This window comes from Saccoglossus kowalevskii, chromosome 3 (genome assembly GCF_978046115.1).
Source record: "Saccoglossus kowalevskii chromosome 3, keSacKowa6.1, whole genome shotgun sequence".
Classification (NCBI taxonomy): Eukaryota; Metazoa; Hemichordata; class Enteropneusta; family Harrimaniidae; genus Saccoglossus; species Saccoglossus kowalevskii.
In genome coordinates, this window is record NC_140643.1 from 13,942,878 (window position 1) to 13,964,510 (window position 21,633).

At 34.8% G+C, this 21,633-nt stretch overlaps 1 protein-coding gene and 1 long non-coding RNA gene across 2 annotated transcripts in view; one reads left to right on the plus strand and one right to left on the minus strand.

The window, feature by feature from the left end:
* The first annotated feature begins 945 nt into the window (after positions 1 to 945).
* The window catches only part of LOC146747498 (uncharacterized), a 50,184-nt gene continuing 29,496 nt past the window's right edge, over positions 946 to 21,633 (plus strand). The window contains exon 1 of the long non-coding RNA XR_014928943.1: positions 946 to 1,111. This is a non-coding gene — a long non-coding RNA (uncharacterized LOC146747498). The remainder of the gene's footprint in view (positions 1,112 to 21,633) is intronic.
* Positions 7,401 to 9,023, minus strand: LOC144343131 (SCO-spondin-like). Its single transcript, XM_085496618.1, has 4 exons — positions 8,549 to 9,023; positions 8,087 to 8,319; positions 7,496 to 7,770; positions 7,401 to 7,407 (listed from the first exon to the last, which is right to left on the minus strand). Exons 1-4 carry the CDS (start codon positions 9,021 to 9,023, stop codon positions 7,401 to 7,403), a joined length of 990 nt encoding a protein of 329 aa, XP_085352744.1.

Consider the following 21,633-nt stretch of genomic DNA (forward strand, 5'->3'; position numbering starts at 1 on the left):
GTGTGTAATTAACTCCGTTAGTATGTAAAAAGCAGCATGAATGGGTGTGTGTGTATGTGAGCGCCCTCTACGATGCATTCAGAAGTGTGGCGTCAATGTTCGTCCGATTTGAAAACAATAATAAAAAAAATTATGATAATTTAAGCTAATTTATTCACGAAGACCTCGTTACTCCCTCAAATTAAAAGTGTTTTCACTTTATCCAATTGTGACGGCCATGTATGATCATTTATGCTAATTTTTGCATGGATCCCCTTTGTGACGTCATCATTTATGCTAATAAGTTATCCACGGCCCCATTGTGATGTCATCGTTTTTGCACAAATCCGATTATGACGTCACGGTGAACAGCGCCCCTCCATATCGCCCCCATAGTGTCACCTAAACAACTTGTAGGGACACGTAGTTTTGTGTAATAGTATCCAAGTACCTCTTATAAGACTGAATGTTGAACCTGGATATATTCTTTCAATGTGCACTCCCTGGTTTTTCCATACAACAAAGTAGCAATACTCCAACTCTGAAATGTTTATCTAGCTCAGCCTGGATAGAAGTAGGCACGAGTTTGATCTAAAACTAGTTTGGCATCTTTCTCATTGAGGCAAACATTGTTGTCCTTGGGGCATTCATGAATTTGCAGCTCTCACTGATTGTATGGCCGCTGATGAAGAGAACATTACTAAGCAATACACAGGAAATGTTTGACAATACTGTATGTATGCATATTATTGTGAAATTATATAAGAAATGTATGTATGTATAAGTGTTAAAGTTAAAACCTTAATTTTACAGACAACCCCACAGCAATTGTATTCAACAATTCCATTTCGTGATGCGCCACGAAAAGGGATGAGATGTTCTAGCGAAAATCGAGTGAGATATTTTAGTTGTTACAGCACATGTTTCAGCTTTTGGTTATAGCGCCACCAATAGACATCTTTTGGATAGGTATTTTGGATTGTAGACGAAATATGGTGGCTGCTGCCGATTTTTAAGGACCCGAAGGTCAAATACGCGTTTGTTTTGGAATCTGTGTTAGACACCACACACCGTAATAGTAGAGAGCAGTAGATAAATAGAACCTTGTTTGCTTGAGTCGTCTAAAATCACGGTAGGAACCAATTTAATTGTGTATTTCCAGTTTTATGCTATCTACTGACCGTCAGAAAATTAGACACATGCGTTTTGTGTTATTGACGACGCCGATTTATTGTTACCTCGTCTTTCGCAGTCTATTCGTTAGTAATACTGAAAATTTTCATTACATATGAGTATTGTATATTATTTTCATTGAACAGTTTTTATGATGAATACTATTCATGCAATTTACGGGCATTAAATGATGACTCATTAGTGTATGGCATACCATGTGCGTTTTGATATTCTGAAATTGTACTGACTATTCCACTGCGTTTATTAATACATCATCGATGTTCTGTACGATTTATTTAGTTGTTCTTTGTCAGCATATCAAATGTTATTTAGGGTTTTTAACCAGTCACCGTGTTACCAATGACAAATGAAGGATTTGAACGTTGACGCAGACGTGCCTTTTCTGAATTGCTTTAAAGTACCGGCCTCAGATATGAGTTCAGTATGTTTTGTACTTTCAAATATGTATGATTTAAAAAATGCAATGTTACAATTGTATTTATATTATTTCAATGTTTACAAACAATTACAGTTTATTTGGTTCACACCTGATACAATTTGCTCAACGACATACTGTTAAATTTGTTAGTTTGAATCATCACAGGTATACCACACAAATTTATTGAAAGATGCACTGTATCATTCAATAAAAATTGAATATTATCTTATTCGGGGGTTACAGGGATATATAAAGCGAATGAAAATATTCAGCTGGATCAGGGACTTGAAAGCTAATATTATTTTTCTTCAAAAAACGCATAGTTTGGAAAACAATATCATTTATGGTGTTCACAGATTAGAGGTAATGTGATATTTTCTCACGGGATGGGGGGCAAGGGGTGTCATATTATTAGAAATATATAATGCAAGGTGAATAGTGTTATTAGGGATTCTAAGGGTTTTTACAAAATATTCAGGTAACCATTGAAGACAACAATTGTCATATTGTAAATACATATGGTCTTAATTACGAACTTGATCATTGTATTTTTTTGACATTGGTAACAAAAACCGGCTCAAAATGGATATAACTCCTGATACTCAAATAATTTGGGGAGATGGCCATAATTATGCATTGGATATTGTTTTGAATCGTAAATGGGGCAATCATGAGAATGGCGGTGATCATTAGATTGGTATAAAAAACTAATGAAGAATTTTAGCCTCGTTGATATCGGGCATGTCCAAACTCTAGTTGTTTTACATGGAGTCGTTACCGACCCGAGTTCATACAGAGTAAATCGATTACTTGTTGGTTAGTGAATCATTGCAATCTTCTGTGTATCCTCCTCAATGAAACCAGAATTGGAGTCGAATAATTTAACAATTACTCTCTTCATTACCGTAAAAATCAAAACAAACCAATCACATACAATTTTCCATTATCAGTACAAGAATACAAAAATCTTAGAAATATCCTTTTAATTTTGAATTTTATGAAATTTCGTATAAGGGATCTTACAATTACCTATTCAAAGAAACGAGCTGCAGAAAAAAAGAAAGACAATTCTGAAATTAAACATTGAAAAACTAGCTTTGGAATTGAAATATAATTCGGATCTATCGGAACAGCTGTCCGCTAGGCTTGGAGGCAAAAGGAAATCATTAGAAGAAGTATATGACCATATAATTGAATGATGTATAACTAGGTCGAAAGCCGATTGCTACGAAATAGGGTAAAAAATCTAAATATTTTCTTGGCCTAAAATAGCCAATCAGACTAAAACTCAGATGAATTTGCTCTTATAGGCCACTGTTCCCTTTTCTTTATTACAATACTGATACAACAAATCATTGGTCAAATGTCAAGTACATCTTGTCTCAACTTAAATGCATTTTGTATAAAAACAGCTAAGTTACTAATAATTTCAAATGAATTACATGACATTAAAGAATAAAACTTATTTACAGATGGATTTGTTTAAGACCAAATGGGAATGAGCCGCTTTCTAAGCATCTCGTATAGAGGACATATCATAATGAAATGATATTCGTCCTCTACTTCCATCATGCCACAAACTTGACATAGTTTATAGCCCCATGACCGTGCCGCCCTCTATTGCCAATACATGACTGAAACATCCAAAGCATGACAAGGTTCTACTCAATTTAACATTACTAAAAAATAATCTTCCCCTTGGAATAGCATTTTGAAATTACAATATGTACGTAGTTTGTCTTTTGTACAGACCTCCGCTCTCCAATTTTGTCTAAATATATCATTTGCCCAGAACATATATTGACAGAGAAAGGCTTCAGGGTCACCAGGACCCTGCCAAAACCACACTTGGGTGCATAGTTAATAGTCTTAGCCAGTATTTCATACACTGTATAATTATAAATAGGGTATATATCTACCACACTCTCCAATTACTGCAACGTCGGATGTGAATGACTTAACTCCTAAAAAAGCTTTGCAATACTTTAATTAGACTCTTTCTACTACCCGATACTCATTATGTCCCCTGATCTCTGACCCATAACTCATAATTGGTAAAATCATACCATCAAATAATTTAAAATAATCATTATATGGAAGAATCCCAGTATTATGTATCATGCGAAAAATTGCCCCCATCGCTTTTTGTGCTTGTCTTGCTAATGTATTTGCAACCATTGACCATGAATTTCTACTAGAGATCAATAAACCAAGGTATTTGTAGTAACTCCCTGTATTAATCCGTGTCCCTCCAAAAGCCCAGTTTTCACTTTTCTTAACAATGACCCTGCGTCTAAAAAACTATGATTTCTGTTTTACTTAAGTTTAGCGACTTTTTCCAAAGTGTACGAAATAGGAGAATCACTAGAAATGGCCACATCATCTGCATACACAAGTGAAAATAAATTTAAAAGTTCCTGTGAGATTTGAATTCCCACGTGACCTGAATTTTCTAACATAGTACTTAGTTCATTGATGAATAATGTAAATACAAATGGACTAATCATGCAACCCTGACGTACCCCAACATGACAAGAGAAGTTGTTTGTAATACCTTGCTGCAATTTAACACAGGCTTTGACATCTTTGTACATGGACTTCAAAATAATAAGCATTTTCCCACTAATACCCTCTATACATAGTCTATACAATAATAAGTTATGGTCTACTGAATCAAAAGCTTTGCTAAAATTCACAAATGCGCAATAAAATCTACCTTTCGATTTACTCAAATATTTTTGAACCATAACATGCAAGACAATAACAATAACCTTTGCGAAAACCCGTAGTATCTGCCCAATTGACCAGTCTTATATTCAATATTGGTATGGAAATTTTAAATGAGTTTAATAAGGTAATTCTCCTGTAATTTTGTGGATCAGTCATACTTCCCTTTTTATGCATTGGTACTATTATTCCTTTGCACCATTCATTTGGAAAGACTCCAGTGTCAAAATAACATTAAACATAAACATTAGAGCGGGAAAAAGTATATTTTTGGCAGCTTTATAAAAATCATTGGGAATGCCATCAGGAAATATAATACATACGGAAAAGAATATTTCATCAGTAATCGGGAAAATTTCCCTATTTAAAATAATCAGACAGACATCTTTGTGAGGGTCCAATTACATCTAAGGAAAATTACGAGGCTCTGCAAAATTCCAAATAATAAAACACCGAGGAATGATGGTCTTAGGGCCGAATTTTACAAAATTGTTGGGCCTTGGTGGGTTCCTGTTTGGTGATAGCATTGAATTTTGGGTATGGAGTATGAAAATAATCAATTACACGAAGGCTGACAGTGATAACACTACTTCCTAAAGAAGTAAAAAGAACCTCAAATATATTAAAAATTCGCGTCCCATATCGTTGTTGAATTTGGATTATAAGTTTGCGTTTAATTGTGTTACCCTGAGAGTGGAAAAGTATTGCCCTCCCTTATTTCTGAACTCAAGTCTGCATTTGTTAAAGTTGGATATATAGGTGACTGTGCACGTCTGATAGATGATCTTATGAACTACACAAAAGACAGGAATATACTTAGAATTTTATTTGGATTGATTTTGAAAAGGCATTTGAAATGGCAATATATTTGTGCTGTTCATTTATAAACTAAAGTCATTGTTTCTACCCTGATATTTCAAGTTTTGTAATGAACAAAGGCTTTTCAACTGGGTATTTTAACATGAATCGGGGTGTAAGACAAGGTGACCCTTTATGCCTTGTTTTGTTTATTTTATGTGTGGAACCTTTGCTAAAGGCTATTACTGAAAGTAATAAAATGGTATTAAGATTGTTTCAAATCAAGTGAAATACACTGCTCATGCAGATTATCTCACCACTTTTGTTCGAGATTTGGCCTCAGACTGTGTTAAAATTGTTGGTATATATTTTTCATATAACAATGATCCTGCGACTTCCATGAAAAATATCTTGTGTCAGTTGGAAAGCTTTTAAATTTTTGGGTTTGTCGCAATTTGTCTTTACTCGATGAAATATAAGTTATTGTATATTTAGCTATTTCAAAGCTCTTGTATACTTTTAACCTTATTTCCGCGATTTAATCAGTATTAAATAAACCTAAATTGATGTTTTATTATTTACTCTTGAACGGTCCGATTAAGATCGCCAGAAACACTGTGATTGGTGATATGTTAAAAGGGGTGCAAAAGCAATAAAAAATACCACCCTCAATGGATAAGTTTGGTGTCTTAATTCGGTTGGTGGAGCAAATTTGTTTTTCTTTAATAGGGAAATGTTACTTGCCACCTTTTTACGAGTCTATTTTTCATGCATGGTCGGAAGTAAATATGCATAACCCCCCGAAAATGTCCAAGAAATCGTAAGGGAGATGAGTTTGGGTTTGTAGATGCAATTCCAAACACTTGGCATATTAAATGTTCTTATGTTGTTAGACCCACTCTCCCAGTAAGTGTTCCTAGTGATTGTAAAAATATAGTTATTAGCAAAATGTTCACAAGGATACTTATCCAAATACTAGATACAAGGATTTTTTACCCCGAAAAGCGAAATATACTACCAAAGTTTGGACTATAACTGTATTACAAGGTTACAATAGAAACCAAGTCACGTGCGTTTTATTTTAAACCTTTGAGAAATATTATATTTGGGGTTAAGTTTATCATAATTGGGGCACAAGTTTAAATCTAGACAGTCTTCGGGATAAACATCAATTCCTACCTGGAGATGGTAATTTTAGTACTATTACAAATCAGGTTACATCGCTTGCTAAACGGGCTATTTACACTGCTAGATGACAAGACACCTTACCCAGTTTCATAGTATTAAAACATTTGGTGTTCAATATTTATAAAATTGAAAAATACAATGCAACTCGTAAAAATATTATGAAGCATCATATAAATAAATGTGATGATTTCCCTGTTGAATAAGTGGAATTTTTGACTTTACTCTGATAAAATGTTTTATCTGTGATTGTTCTGTACCTATTTGTTCTGTTTCTTTTTCTTGCTTTGTTAATTGAATAAAAATAGTACATAGATTGAGTCATTCTTTGATATTCAGAAACTGCAGAAAAAAATATGTTATTTAAAAGGCAAATAACATACTAGTACTACATTACTGAATTTGTTTACTATTATTAGTTAATATATACCCACAAACAACATGATTATTGTGGCTGTTTGCCATAATGTAAATACATTTATCAGAATGATTCAATGAAATAAAATTAAGATTATCCTTGTGTAAATCGTATAATATGTCCTCACATCGACGCATTGTTTAATTTGGCTGATTACAGAATAACAATATGTTCTCTGAGCCAAGTTGCCAATTCGGGGAAATGATAAACATTTAGAGGCTAATTTCAGAATTGTCTTCAGACGAATATGTATTGCCGAGTCACCAAACGGATTCAATGCTTTCATACATTTACCTCTAAATATATAACTTTCGTCACATATCTGGCCAAAATATTTTCCTTTGATTATGATTTGTGTTCTTTCAAGGTAATGCAGTAAAATTTACGGAATTTCACAAGCGGATCTGAGTCATGCATTTTTGTTACCTTATTTTGTATTTTTTTTTAAACTTGTATTCAAGTGGAAAGTTACTCCTCAAAAGTGGCACATCAGTATAACATGCCAATAAACGCACAGACACCATTCTGCGCTTTTGCAAGCCCTTTATTGCACCAACAAAGAGAATAGAAACATAGTATACACCCAAACCCGTGACTTTAACTAAATATTCTTTTCGACGAAACTAAGCTTTATTATTCATATAGTGAGGCTACTGACCATCGGTTGACTGTAAGTGTACATTAACATCTGCAAGATAAAAAAAATATTCGATCAATCAATCTATTCATCAATCGTCCATCATGATATTCTGATTCATTCAGTTTTTCATACTTACTGTTTGCCTTGAACTTTCCAGCTCTCTCCAAACTCAGTAACATTTTTTACAATGACACCGTTGGGTTTCTGAAAGTCATTTGTGGCATCACCGTCACCATTACCAAGCAAACCACACATCTTTCCGCGATAATAATCACCAGTGAATTCGATATTAAAAACATGTTTCCTTCCCGTCCAGAATATCTTGAATGTTGTGTCTTTCACGTTGAAAGTCAATATTGCCATGTCATCGTCATGTACAATGTTTATTTTTTCAAGACTGTCATCACTCTTCTGAAAGAAAAGGGGATCATATGTTATTCTGTGATTAATAACTGATTTCATATTTTGAAATTCTATTCGCTGTGGAAAGTCTACACTGTATAATATTTCCAACATGTCATATTTGCATGTACAATTTATTAATACAAATGTTTCAAAATTCGGTGTCAGTAATGGTAGTCTTCCTATTTTTTTGTACGTACATGTTTACCAACACAGATATCATCAGTAACTGGAAGTTCTGACTTGTACACTAATATGCCCAACAGTATATAAATTGAACCTTGTACTGACCACATAATCGATGCTATCGAAAGTGATTACTTACAGTCGCAACATTGCCTTGATTAACGACAACGCTTTCATTTCCAACTGTAACATTGATGGCAACAGCTCTGGTTCTAATTTTATCACCGACATCGTCTCGTGGTGCTAAATCAGCCGTGATTTCAAACTGAGGGTTGTTGCTGGAGCAGTCCTTTACAAGTGTATACCAACAGGTGCCTTGGAAAGTGTAATCACGCCCGTCTAAAGTAGTTATGTGAGGGTCATGTTTCACAACTACAATAAAAGAGTGTGGACAGGATGCATTAGAACTTATTTTGCATGGTTGATTTTAAATTGTTCCCATGATTAGTCGTTCGATATTATAATATCTCAAAGTGCGTCATAAAAATGATATAGTGTCTTACCGGCACATTCGCATTCAAAGTGAAACGCGGCTGACAAGATTTCATCTTGAGTCAATGTTCTATTGTAAATTTGTATACAAGTTAATAGACCATTAAACCATTCTTGGGCATATAGGCTTCAGTTGCTATTTCTCCTGGGGTAAAAACTCCAGTCGTTATCAAATTCCCATTCAAATACGCATACCCAGTGTCATTGTCAAAATCGTACATAACAGCCCAATGATACCATTTATTCAAAGCTGGTATATGTACGTCTAATGGTGGTACTACAGCTCCGTTGCGTTTAGTAAATCTAACACGTGCATACAACTCCCCTGGTGCCACAATACTTGCTTCTTGCGTCATTTGAACACCACCATTCGTAATATTTGGATCGAAGTAGAAGATAGGCCCCGCATTACCATACGGACAAACCCACGCCATGATAGTGATTGACTTTTTAGTGTCAAAAGCACCATTGTTTGGAAAAAGTAAATACGAGCTGGGGTTACCACGGAATTCGTAAGCGCCGCAATAACGTCCATTAGCTCGGAGGTGAATTAAGCGGTAACCTGTAGCGTTTGTTATATTCATGACTGTTTTAGTTTGCAAACTGTATCTTGCATACCGTTTGCGTTAGTCAATTTGACATTTTCTGTGATGTGAGTGATAAATAGCAAGAAGCAGAACTAGAACTGTCAGTGTTCCCATGTAAAGTGAATTCAATAACTAAGATACACCCATTTCAACATATTTTGCTATGAATTGGCAATTTAAATACAAGTATTGAGCGACAGATAACATTGAATTACGTTGGCAGTACACATAACTATATACAAACCACACGTCACCCTAAGCTTGTGAATTGACATCGGGTGAAATAAGGGTATCCAAAGTATGGACTCATTATGATTACATAACAAATTCTATAGTAGTTAAAGATGTGTTGAGTGTTCATAATTTTAACATGGAGTGCAGTGTCCAATATATACAGATGATATTAGATTAGACAATAATCTAATAATTCAGCAACCATGGATGAGTTAGATAGTAAATAACGTCGGAAAACAATATTCAAATTCCAAATTTGACAAGACATAGTATATCACTATTACACAATTTGCCGATTCAACTAAACGTGATGAATGTCATATTATAAATTTATAGAAAAGTGTTCCTAGCATTATAACATTTCTACTTCAAACACATACCTGACAAAGAATTGACAAGTACCCTAAAATACAGCTGACAAGTACACAAGAGAACACAGTCAAATCTGTATGAGATTAATATTTGTACCTCATGGTAATTGCTTTATATTGTCAAGAAAATACTTGATGATATCTATGGAGCCCAAACAAATAAATATGGAAATATCATAACCGCACGCAGGCTTTAAGTATATAATGCGTCTTAGTTGCGGAGACAAAAATTGAATTCGCAGCCAAATAGCCGGAAATTTGTTTCGTATTTTCTTGCACCAATGTCTTAACCCATGTGGTCTCATTATGAAAATCGAAGACCCTGATTAAATTCCTCCATGTGAAAACTTTCTACAAATTATAACTAAAACAGAATGAGGTTGTTCCCTATTGAAATACACACGAAGTTATTAAAACAATTCCAGAAACCTAGAAATTAGCCTCAACATACCTCATCTTCATGTCACCGTCTTAGACAATAACACAACTAGTACACATATTAAATATTGTTTTTAACAACATGAAATCAAATATTAATTATCTCACAGGACAATCACCGAGTTGAATAAGATAGTAGTCTATCAAATAATAAAAACCTAATATTTTAACATAATGTTAATATATTTACACAGAGACTATCCGAACCTGGCACAGAGAACGTAATTTTCACGCATTTCCAAATATTTTATAGCTAGCAAAATACAACAACAATGGAGACCAGATATAAAACAACTATATTATATGCCCGGAAAGCAGTTAGTATGTTAAAAATATTAGTCAACTAAAATAAAAACTGGCAAAGCAAATAAGCTGCCCGATCTTTTGAGTAAGATGCCGCGAAAAATTGATCACCATAATTCCGATATTCATGGGATTTTTTTCTATGTCTGACAGTCGTTACGTGGTACAGCTGATAATAATAAGACTACACCAAAACAATACTGGTGAGCGGATGTTCCATTTTTAGTACAATTGTAGGATTGTGTTGGCGAATACAGTAATCAACTGAATACAATATGATTGACAGAACTAGCGTGATGTAATACTGTTTTTCTGTCGGCTTTGCTGAAATTTTACACCATCTTTTGTAGGATGTTCGTTTTAATTTGGTTATTTGTGTCTTAAACAACTTATTTCTCAATTCCATATTTCACACAATTTTGGCGATCACTGAAAAAAAAATGCAAAAAATGCAGCAAACTTTTAGCAGGTATAAATTTTAGCAGTTAAAGAACAATAATAGACCAACTAAGACCACTACCAAGTAATGACGGATCTCCGCGAACAAATGTTCTACCCCTGCGTGTATAGGCAGTAGTAGTGATTTTTAATTTTCAGTTTTTAATTGGCGGGGACAGGTGACTTGTCATCGTCTACAGAAGGTGTAAGGTGATCGTGGGGTCCACTAGCTTGTGGGTTGTCCTTGGGCAACACATATCACCCTCTAAGCCTCCCGTACCAAGGCAACGGCGAAGATACCGGCAACAGAGTATTAGATGCTCCTGAGGACAGATGATTTTTCCATTGTGGTTTTACAATGGCTTCAGGCTAGCTCGACGGCTAAGTGGATGATTCGTAGTTTCACTGCAGACAACGTTTAGGCGACATCAATCATTATAAACATGGTACCGCAATGACGGAGATGAGAGTGGCACCACCACTCAGTATTTCCTGCCAAAGAACCACCTATGACATGACATAAAAAAAAGCCATACTGGATCAGTCAGGGCCCAGGGTAAAAACGGCCACACTGTCTGTTGACGCTCACAGGGGTGGCAGCGAAAAGTTAGCTATTTTTTGGAAACCAAAAAAAGGACTCCTGATAGCTAAGAACAACATATGTATTGGTACATGGAATGTCCGATCGCTGAAAGACAAAGAGAAGCTGGACATTTTGGTTAATGACATCTCAACCATTGAATGTAACATCTTCAAGATTTCTGAAATACCAAGTTGGTATTTCAGAAATGCGTTGGACGGGAATTGGCGAGACAACAACTTGCGAAGGTCACAAAATATGGTACATCGTTGATGAAAACAAGCATGTTCAATGAGTCGGAATATTAGTAGAGAAGGAAACATTAAAGTCAGTAATTGAATGCACACCTATGTTCAGCAGATTAATATCAATCAGATTAACAGGCAAACCACAAAACTTGATGATCATCCAAGTCTATGCGCCGACAACAGGCAGCGATGATGATGCAATTGAACAGTTCTATCAAGATATTAAACAACTGGTTAAGAACAAACAAAAGAAAGACATCCACATTATTCATGTAGATTAGAGAAAAATAAAAAGATATCAGCAAAAAATGCAGCGACCACAGAACAATTAGGTGGATCAGTCATCCAAGCAAGATTTTACTCAACATCATTTCTAACCAAATAAGACCTAAAGTAGTAAACATCTTAGACGAATCACAAGCAGGCTTTAGGAAAGACCACAGTACTGTAGAGCAGATCTTGAACCTCAGACTAATATGTGAAAACCAAAGAAACCATCAGAAAAACCGTCCTTCACAACTCCATGGACTTCAAACAAGTTTTTGACAGCGTTTGGCATGAAGCCTCGTGGCACACAATGAAAAAACACAACCTTCGCCAAGGAATGATAAAACTGATACAAACATTATACGGATGTGCAAAAACAACAGTTATGATTGGCAACAGCTATAGCGATTGGTCTGAAAGCACAGTTGGCGTGCGACAAGGATGTATTCTATCTCCAACACTATTCCACCTGTTTTTAGAATGCATTATTGAATGTGCAGGACTTACCATCAATAACTTGAGATTTGCTGATGACATAGATCTTATGGCAATCAGTAGCCAAGAACTAGCGGAAATAACAAGAAAATTGGACAGAACATCTCAAAAATATGGAATGGAGATCATTTCTGAAAAAAGTAAAGTAATGGTCAGCGGAAAAAGCATAAAGGAAAATGTTACAGTTCACGTAAACGAAGAGCAGCTAGAACAAGTCAAAGAATTCAAATACCTTGGTTCAACTTTTACAGAGAATGGAACAAATGAGATAGAAGTCAAGCAACGCATAGGAATGGCTACCAGTGCTTTAGCCAAACTGGAAATAATTTGGAAGATGAGGAAACTTATTACGAAAACGAAAATAAAGCTGTTGAACTCCATGGTAAAAAGTATTCTCATGCATGGCTGCGAAAGTTGGACAATAACGGACATGAAACGAAATGCCATCGAAGGCTGCTGGGAATAACATGGAAAGATAAAAGAAGTAATAAATATGTATGGACTAGAGTCACAAATCACTTTCAAGCGAGCGAACAAAAACCAGAACCTTACATACAGACAGTGACAAAAATAAAATTGACCTTTTTGGGCACCAAGTTCGCAGAGGAAAGATGTCAAGAGACCTCATCCAGGACATATGTGAAGGTAAAAGACCGCAAGGAAGGCCAACAAGAACATGGCAGGAAGACATCAAGGAGTGGATTAACCTCAGTTTGCAGAATGCATGTCACTGAACATTGACACTGGTCTGTTGTATGCGCTGCATGAACGACTCACCATTGAAGATCCGTTGAATGAAAATGTCACGCCAGGGACAAACCAGCCTGTTTATTTCAAAACTATAGTATGAGGTTAGATGTGAACATGATCGTGCTTTATTACAATGTGCATCATGGGTTTCCATGTAATAGATAAGGCATCAAGCAAACATTTTAAACTTGGGTTTAAAATTAGTTTTGAACAAATTTTGGCAACACTATGCTAATCTGCATCCGACAGTGATGATTTCATTTCACTGTCTATTAAATCGCTGATTGTATTCACTCCACCAAAGTTGAAAAAACAGTTCATGGAAAATGGGATTGTTAAAAAGGGTTTTGGTTGTTAGTTTTATACTTGAACATTTAAATAATGACTTGTTTGTTAAGACAATACCAGGATTTGTTGCCTGTCCAAGTAATGGTGACCATGACCATACTGGTTATAACGGATATTAATGTTGCCACAATCACAGTGTTTGTTTAAAATGACACCTGTGGTGCGTGTGTACTTCTTTATTTTATTACTTCGTTTCATGATGCGCGCTTTTTGTGACGTAGTGAGGTGTTGGTTGAAAAACGAAAATAAAGAATAAGAGCGATGAAGATGTTACGATCCCACGTTCCAGTCTCAAAGCAGACGACGAAAAAGAAGGCTAGTTCACGAATATCTAGATATCCGAACTATTCGTTTATGTTTGTCAAACAATTCATATACTTCAATATACGACTAAACTGTGTTACAAATTTTAACAAAGAGTTTGACTTTCTTTTTCTCATAAAACGCTGTGCGTCGCCAAAGTGAGATCCAAACGAGTATTTAATCCAATATGTTGAAGCGAATTTTGATCGCCACAAACGGGGCATTCATTGTTTTTACAGTGGTTTATTTTGAGCAGAAAATTCCTAGTTGTGTATGTGCCTTTTAAGATACATCATTGAGCATGATACTGTATAAATTGTGTTACGCCAAGCATGATTAACACTGATTTATTTATATGCACTGCCTTTGACAAATTTGTAAATTGGCAGATTCAAATCATCAGAAAAATGCAAATTGAATGTGTAATGTCTAGAGTGCAGTATCTTGGCTATCATTGTCATCAGTGCCAACACATAAATAGAATATAGAATGGTGGTAGATTTGAGAAGGGTTAATCAAAATTCATTACAACAAGTATGCCAAATGAGCAACATTATTTAGGAAAAAAATCTAAGAATATGAAGTTCACGTGACCATCGTAAAGATGCCTCTGTAAGTAATTTACCTGCATGGCCTTGGTACTAGAAACAAAATTAACAACATCTTTGGTTCCGTAAGGTAAGCAATTAGAGATGGAATTTTTCAACAGGAATCCAATGGTTAAAATCTTGATTACAAGTCATTAAAGCTATACGTCATCTGTATACGTTATATGTATGAGTTTTTACCCTATGGTCTCATTATGACAATAATCTGAATATCTGATTAAGTTCATAAACGGCTCAGTGGCAAGAAAATACGATTCTTTCCTGTGAAACCTGGATATCAATTTTAACTGAAACTGAATTAAAACGTTCTCCACAGAGAATTCGAGAAACCTAGGAATTAGCCTCAATACATCCCGTCGTCATGTCATCGACGGAGACAATAGCGAAACAAGTACACATATTAAACATTGTTTTGAACAATCTAAAATAACATAGGAATTGTATCACAGGACAAGCGCCGAGTAAAATAAAATAAAAGTCTATCATAAAATATCAATTAATAGAAAACTAATAGTTTACGTATGGCTGCCAGACATAACAACTATAATTCGCTTTTTCGAGAGCCCCATAAAATAGCAAATCATGACAGGTATTGTTGAATTATTGAACATAAACTCAGTTGCGAAATGTATTTTGTAAACTGTAAAAACTGTAAAACATTAGAAATTGGGGTGCAGGGAGCCGAAAATGAAGATTTCCTGCTTTCCAGCTGAATCTAATAATTATCAATTTGTAATGTTTAGCTTTCTTTCAATATTTCGGCAAAATGTTAGGACAGTTTTGTTAATTTGTATATGATGTCAAAACAACCAGTGTTGGCGAGTTGATGTGTCTGGTCATTATTGAACAGCTAGTAATATGATAACAGAAGCATTCTGTCATTGTCAGTCAATGCCATTTTCAGTGAAATGTATATTGTCCCATGTACATCTTGTCATCTTAAGTGCATTACCGAGTGCCTTAGATTTATACAGAGATATTGATGGTAAGTATGTTAAAAATATTAGATTCACCAGTACTACTCAATTTTGGATCAACTAAATACAAATCCTCATAATTGATCCCCATAATGATGAATATGCACTTTGTGTATCAAATGACTACTGCTCGGCCTCGAAAGTAAGATGCCGCGAAATATTGGTCACCATCATTCTGATATTAAGTCATAAGCTGTTTTTGCCATGCCAACAGTCGTTATGTGGTACAGCTTGTCTGTGCACTAACCTGATAATAATCAGACTACACAAACACAATACTGGTAAGCAGGTGTCCCCTTTTTCAGCACAATTGTAGGATTGTGACGATTACATTAATCACCTGAAAACGAGTTATGATTGACAGAACTAGCCTGATGTAAAACTGTCTTTTCACCATATTTTATAAGAAGTTAGTTTTAATTTGAGCATTTGTGCCTTGAACAACCTACTTCAACCTTCATATTTCACCTAAAATTTTGAATTTTAATAATATTAGCAACACCAGGAAAACGCAATCACTCCAAAAACAGTCATTTTACTCGGGCGAAACACTTTATAAAATCATTTTCAAAAAGCTGCCCGCCTTAAGGCTGAATAATGTGCAATCACAGAATCATTCTAATCTCCCCCTTGCCGGCGCCATTTCTATAGCAATCTGGACTAATAGTAGCATGCTGGTACGTGCTGTTATAAAACTAACTACTGACAGAAATTATTTTTAAGGGGGCTCCTGTTCATATTAAATATCACATGTAGTAGTCCTCAGACGTGCTGGCAGTCAAAGCGGATCGCACTGATTGGGGGGGGGGGGGGTTAAACGTCATGTATAGATTCCCCCTAAACAAACCACAGGAAGAAAACATGTCTACGCTTGCACTTGCACAACCATGAAGCAGTGCATTTTGTTGTGATACCTTAGCCCTGACACGTATGGTCTGTGATATGACTGACAACCCATCGACGATGAATATAGTATGCAGATATACATGACAGTATTGTGATGTATATTAGTAAATCAAGTTAGGGTGTTTCTTCATGATCATGGCATGATTTGCTTCCCTGTAATCAATGTAAACAAACAGACATATTTTCAAAAAATATTAAATAATACATTAATCTTTATGTACTGTGAATAGTATGTTGAACTTGTTTTCATACATATGTGAAATGTTGGCACACGAACCAAATTAGTCCAAGCCAGATTAATATTATATTATTATACATCTGTTACCGTAACGTCATAAGTTACATCGTGCCGTAATTTTGCGCTATTTTATGGAATGATGACGCGTGTAAGCGTCCTCTAATAATAAAACAAACATGGCTGCCATCAGGGTTTGACCGGACGCCATACAAAGAATTTCGCTGATTCTGTTCTAAACATTTTGGATTTCGGCATTCCCATGATGTATCCTTGAAAGGAAAAGATGTATAATAGTAAGGTTATTACTCAGACAGTACCCTGTTGCATCGACCTCCGCTGCGCGTCGGTCGATACTGCAGCTGTACTGTCTTCGTGCATACTTTGAGGTATGTTCGTAATAACCTTATAATATAGCTACCAATTAAAATGTAAAATAATCCTGAACTTAAATATACTTTAGTTATTTCAGTGATGTTTAGCTGAAACAACTAAAGTGACAAAGATTACATATTTAACACTAATACAATTCGTAGGTAAATCTTGGCAACTAGTCAAGAACAAATGAGTAAAATATTAATTAAAATATAATGGACATATTTTTAAAATATACAAATATAATTTTCAGAACATAAACATATAAAATAATAAGTAAATCATGTGACTGTGTCTGCTGCACTCTGACCATCTACAACCGATGTTACTGATCCCTTATGTATTAATATGATTCTTATTATTAATATTATTATTCAACGGCTGATACAAAGTTTCCAAAGAAATCCAATGCCGCCCATGCCATAAAAAGTTCGCAAGTAAAAACAAAATCAGAAAAAAATAACGTCATTAAAATTAATGTGCGCCCTATATACGACATGTTTTTTTGTACAAACTCGGTCCAGAATGTCGCAAACAAGGCATTTATCGTGCTGTTCTAATCTTGAACTGAAGATATACGTACCTTTAGTGTAGGCATCATGAAGAATTCTCCATTGAAGATCGTCTTCTAGTTTGGATATTTGGAAATTTGGCTTAAACTCGCTTGTCGAAACTCAAATGTCGCGTCACACACTACCAATTTTATCAGTATGATGTTGAGCATAGAGTGAAACAGTCATATGTTTATAAAATTATAAAAAAAATCTTCTTAAACAGAGATATATTTAAATCATCGGAATTATATAGATCAATGTTATGGTAATTGTTGGGGCAGATAAAAGACTATCTCCGGCTGTTTTAAAACCGGAGACGGAAACCACCCCTTTCTCGCACTTTGATCAAGTCACCCACTTTGGTGACGCCAGCATCAACAAAAGGTTCGAAGACATACGGTTTATTTCTAAATGGGTGTAAAACCATAGGATTATTATAAATAGGTTCTCAAGGAACAGTGAAAACATTGCCGGTGTTTACCTTATGGCGTTTATCTAAAGAATTTCAACATTTCAGATCAGAATAAAAGGTAGGTATATGAAAGGATAACATATCAATGCTGGTAAACATTAAGTGAGCTGTGTATTTGCATTTACCTACTTTGTAAGATGATAACTCATGAACAAGGATGTCTGGAGTCTGAATATACATATTTGTGAATGTATTTCATGCACATGACTTCAACCCAATGCCCACCATGGCATAACAAATCACAAGTAAAGACTGTATGTAATTAACAGTGTCAATAGGCGGAGTACGACTGGTAAAACGGTACATCGAATAAGAAAGAATAACGTTATTAACAATTAACGTGCGCCCTCTATATGACATGCCCGGCAAAAAGCATGACCAATATTCAAGCTTACCTTCAGTTATTTGTACAAGCTCGGTCCATTTTGTTCAGTGTAATCATTGTTGTTACCAAGGTAAAAAACGAGTAGTTGCAGGCCAATATTATTCCATTTGATACATTGTTATTCCATTTGATTTGGCGAATCAACGGAGTTAGACCTGCGGCCGACCCACAGGACTACTGATTGAACTTTGTAGATATTAAGCCAATTTACCAATTCACCAAAGTCTTCATTACTTGTTTTTGCTGTTATTGTTAACCCATTTACTTTACTTTCATTTCTTATTTTATCAAGAAAAGATACAATACACATGACATAGCGTTGGGCGCAGATTGAATAGTTTGTGGAGGGGTGCACTGAGAAAGTTGTTTATTCGAAACAATATTAAACTTGTTTGTATATTAACCCAATGATATAATAATAAAATGGTCACCATGGCCAAATTCTTTCGGAGTGCTCATAAGATATGTATGATTAACCCTGTTGAAGTGCAATTATAATCGAAGACATGTAAATTCATTTACATAATCAAAGCAGTCGCACAACATGGTAAAATTGGGGTGTATATGCCTGCCTGGTACACAACAGCTTTGATCAGGATGTATAATGTTGCCGAGAACAAAACAGAACGCAATGAAAAGATTTTTGTGATGATTTTGTAATGACTGCATAATAGACTGACTGGGCGACATTTTTTTAAACAAGTATTGCCACCTTTTTTGGGGTAGAAGGGTAACAAACTCTCTGTTAGTAGAGACATATAAAATACCATCAATGATGGACGTAAGTAAGACCCGATGAAAATCCTCACCTAAATCATGCCATCATTTTTTTTATTAAACTCATTGGGCAAGCCGTCGATTTCAGGAGTACGCCCGGACGGTAGTCCTTTAACTTGTATTGCCCAATTCCTGGTACAGTCTTGTTTCCAATTATTGGTAAGTATAGAGAAAAAAAATATATATATAATACAGCAATCAATTGGCCTGGGATGATGAAATAATAATATTATCATGACAATACCACGAAGTATGTAAGACAGTGTTCGTACAATCATACACACGAAATTACTTCATGACATGTTTAAAAAACACTTTTGTCATATGTCTACTTTGTGACCCAACCTTTAGTGTTTTTAGGTTTGCTCCTTGAAATCACATTTGTCATTGTTAAAAAATAGTTACCGTTAATTCCTCAAGGTTTAACAATATTATGATACCGTATTCAAAACTTGCTGACCCATGATGATGATATGCTAATTAAATTAATAACAGTTGAAGTGTTCCCGGATTTTTCAAATCCGGCTGTTTTTAATTTGTTTAAATATATATGCACTATTGTTTGGGATATTTTGATAATTTGTTATATAGTAATAATTTAAAAACATGCTGATTAGAATTTGTCCTTATTAAATTTTGCTTATTATTTTTCAGGAACTTTCACACAAGTGATATTACGTTAATCCATATGGGACTTTGAAATAAATACAGAACACGTAATAATATTTGAGAACATTCTTTCTTATGTAAATATGACAATATATGTATTGTTTCAAGACTTTTATAATCACTTTTTTCATACAAAGAAAAGGTATTGCAGACTTGGTTGATTGCTTTGATTACATAGGGATGATTATGGCCACAGACTTAAAGATTTGTACTGGGCCACATATATGTCCCACATTTCATAATTCGATGTTTTGCTCAAACTGGCCAGGCAGGTCATGCCTTCACTATGTTAGTAGGTAATATGTGTCAACATTTCTGGCCAGCCGTTGCCATAGAACAGCCAAAAAGTTACTACTTTAATTTTCTTATATTTTTATTTCATTAGCGAGAAATTTAATATCAAGAATTTTTCATCACGAAATGGATTTTTAACTCTTCTGTGATATTTCTTTGCTGGGCTGATTTGATTTAAACTTGGCAGGCAAGTTACACATTCACTCCAGTTAGGTAGTAAAATCTAAAAAAATAATCCTTGTTCACCGTTGCCATGGCAACAACCAAAATGTAATACTTTCGCGCCAAATGTATTTCATTCCACGATTCTAGGATTAAAAAGCTCAGACATAGCTCAGTCTAATCAACTTGAGTGTGAACACAACTTTATATTTGTGTTATGGATGTCTTTTTTGATTATCAAGAAATTTACCTCAAAATTGATATCTTTTCATTAGTAACAGATTTTTAACTCTTCTGTGTCTTTTTGGCTCAGCCGATTTTGTTCATACTTGACAGGCAGGTTCCAGGTTCACTACTCTAATAGCAACAGCCAATAAACTGATGTTTAAATACATTGGCCCGAGGTATTACCTCCTACCAGTCTTGTTGCAGTGTTCAAATGATCATGACAGAAACTCACCGGCGCCGACATTGTTACACTGTGTTCGCATTCCCAACGCAAATTTGAACCTTAAATAAACTATAAAAACTGAAAATAGAAAATGCAAACGCAGAATGGTCGAAAGTTATAACAGCAGAATACGTGCTACCAATAAAGTAAAGTGTCTCCTAAAAACTGAATCTTTTTGCGTACTTCATAAACGGTGCCCGGTTTTAGTTATAAACCAACGATAATTTAACGTTCATCGTTATCGTCATGTCATATATAGACATATAGTGCTTCATATGAAGAAGTGAAAAGTTACAATTGTATTTATATTCTTCCAATATTATCATAAGAATGCAGGTTGTTTGGTTGACACTTATTAAAATTTGTTGAAAGACATACTGTAAATGATAAAGTTTGTAATGAACAATAAGGTGCATCTGACATTTCTAATATTAACAAAGTATATTATGTGGTATACCATGATAACAGCCACCTATAATAACTCAAACTAGGTATGTTAGGATTACGAGGAGAGGCAACCAATGTTGTTTTCATTACAATGCGTTTCATGGACAAAGTTGTTTCACACTGTACCTGTGTAAGTTTATATTCTTATTTGTTCATGTTCATTTGTTTTTGTTCAATTGTTCGCCAAAATTTACCCTCTTCTTACCATTCATTATCGTTCGTACATTGTACCCAAAAATACAAAGCCACTTACAAGATTATTCCTGATTGCCAACCAAGCCTTAACATCTAACAGTCACACCAATCTGAGATCAACGTGTTTAAAGATAGTTTCTATGTTTCCAATTCTGCTTCATAAGATATACAGCTTCAATCATAAAATTATAGTATCTACAATAAACGTTTATATTTTAATTGAATTTACAGTCAGTAGTTAAGTGTACATTATAGAGCATCTTAAATAATTAAGACGTCACAATAAAATCCGTTCATAAAGTAGAAACAAATAAGACGTTACAAT

What these genes read in the sequence shown, in the direction of transcription:
- LOC144343131 (XM_085496618.1), bottom strand. Translation starts at nt 9,023, where the DNA reads ATGAATATAACAAACGCTACAGGTTACCGCTTAATTCACCTCCGAGCT. An exon ending in AGCCTATATGCCCAAGAATG is followed by an intron (nt 8,320 to 8,548) that starts GTTTAATGGTCT and finishes CTTTTATTGTAG; the next exon opens with TTGTGAAACATGACCCTCAC. An exon ending in ATCAAGGCAATGTTGCGACT is followed by an intron (nt 7,771 to 8,086) that starts GTAAGTAATCAC and finishes CTTTTCTTTCAG; the next exon opens with AAGAGTGATGACAGTCTTGA.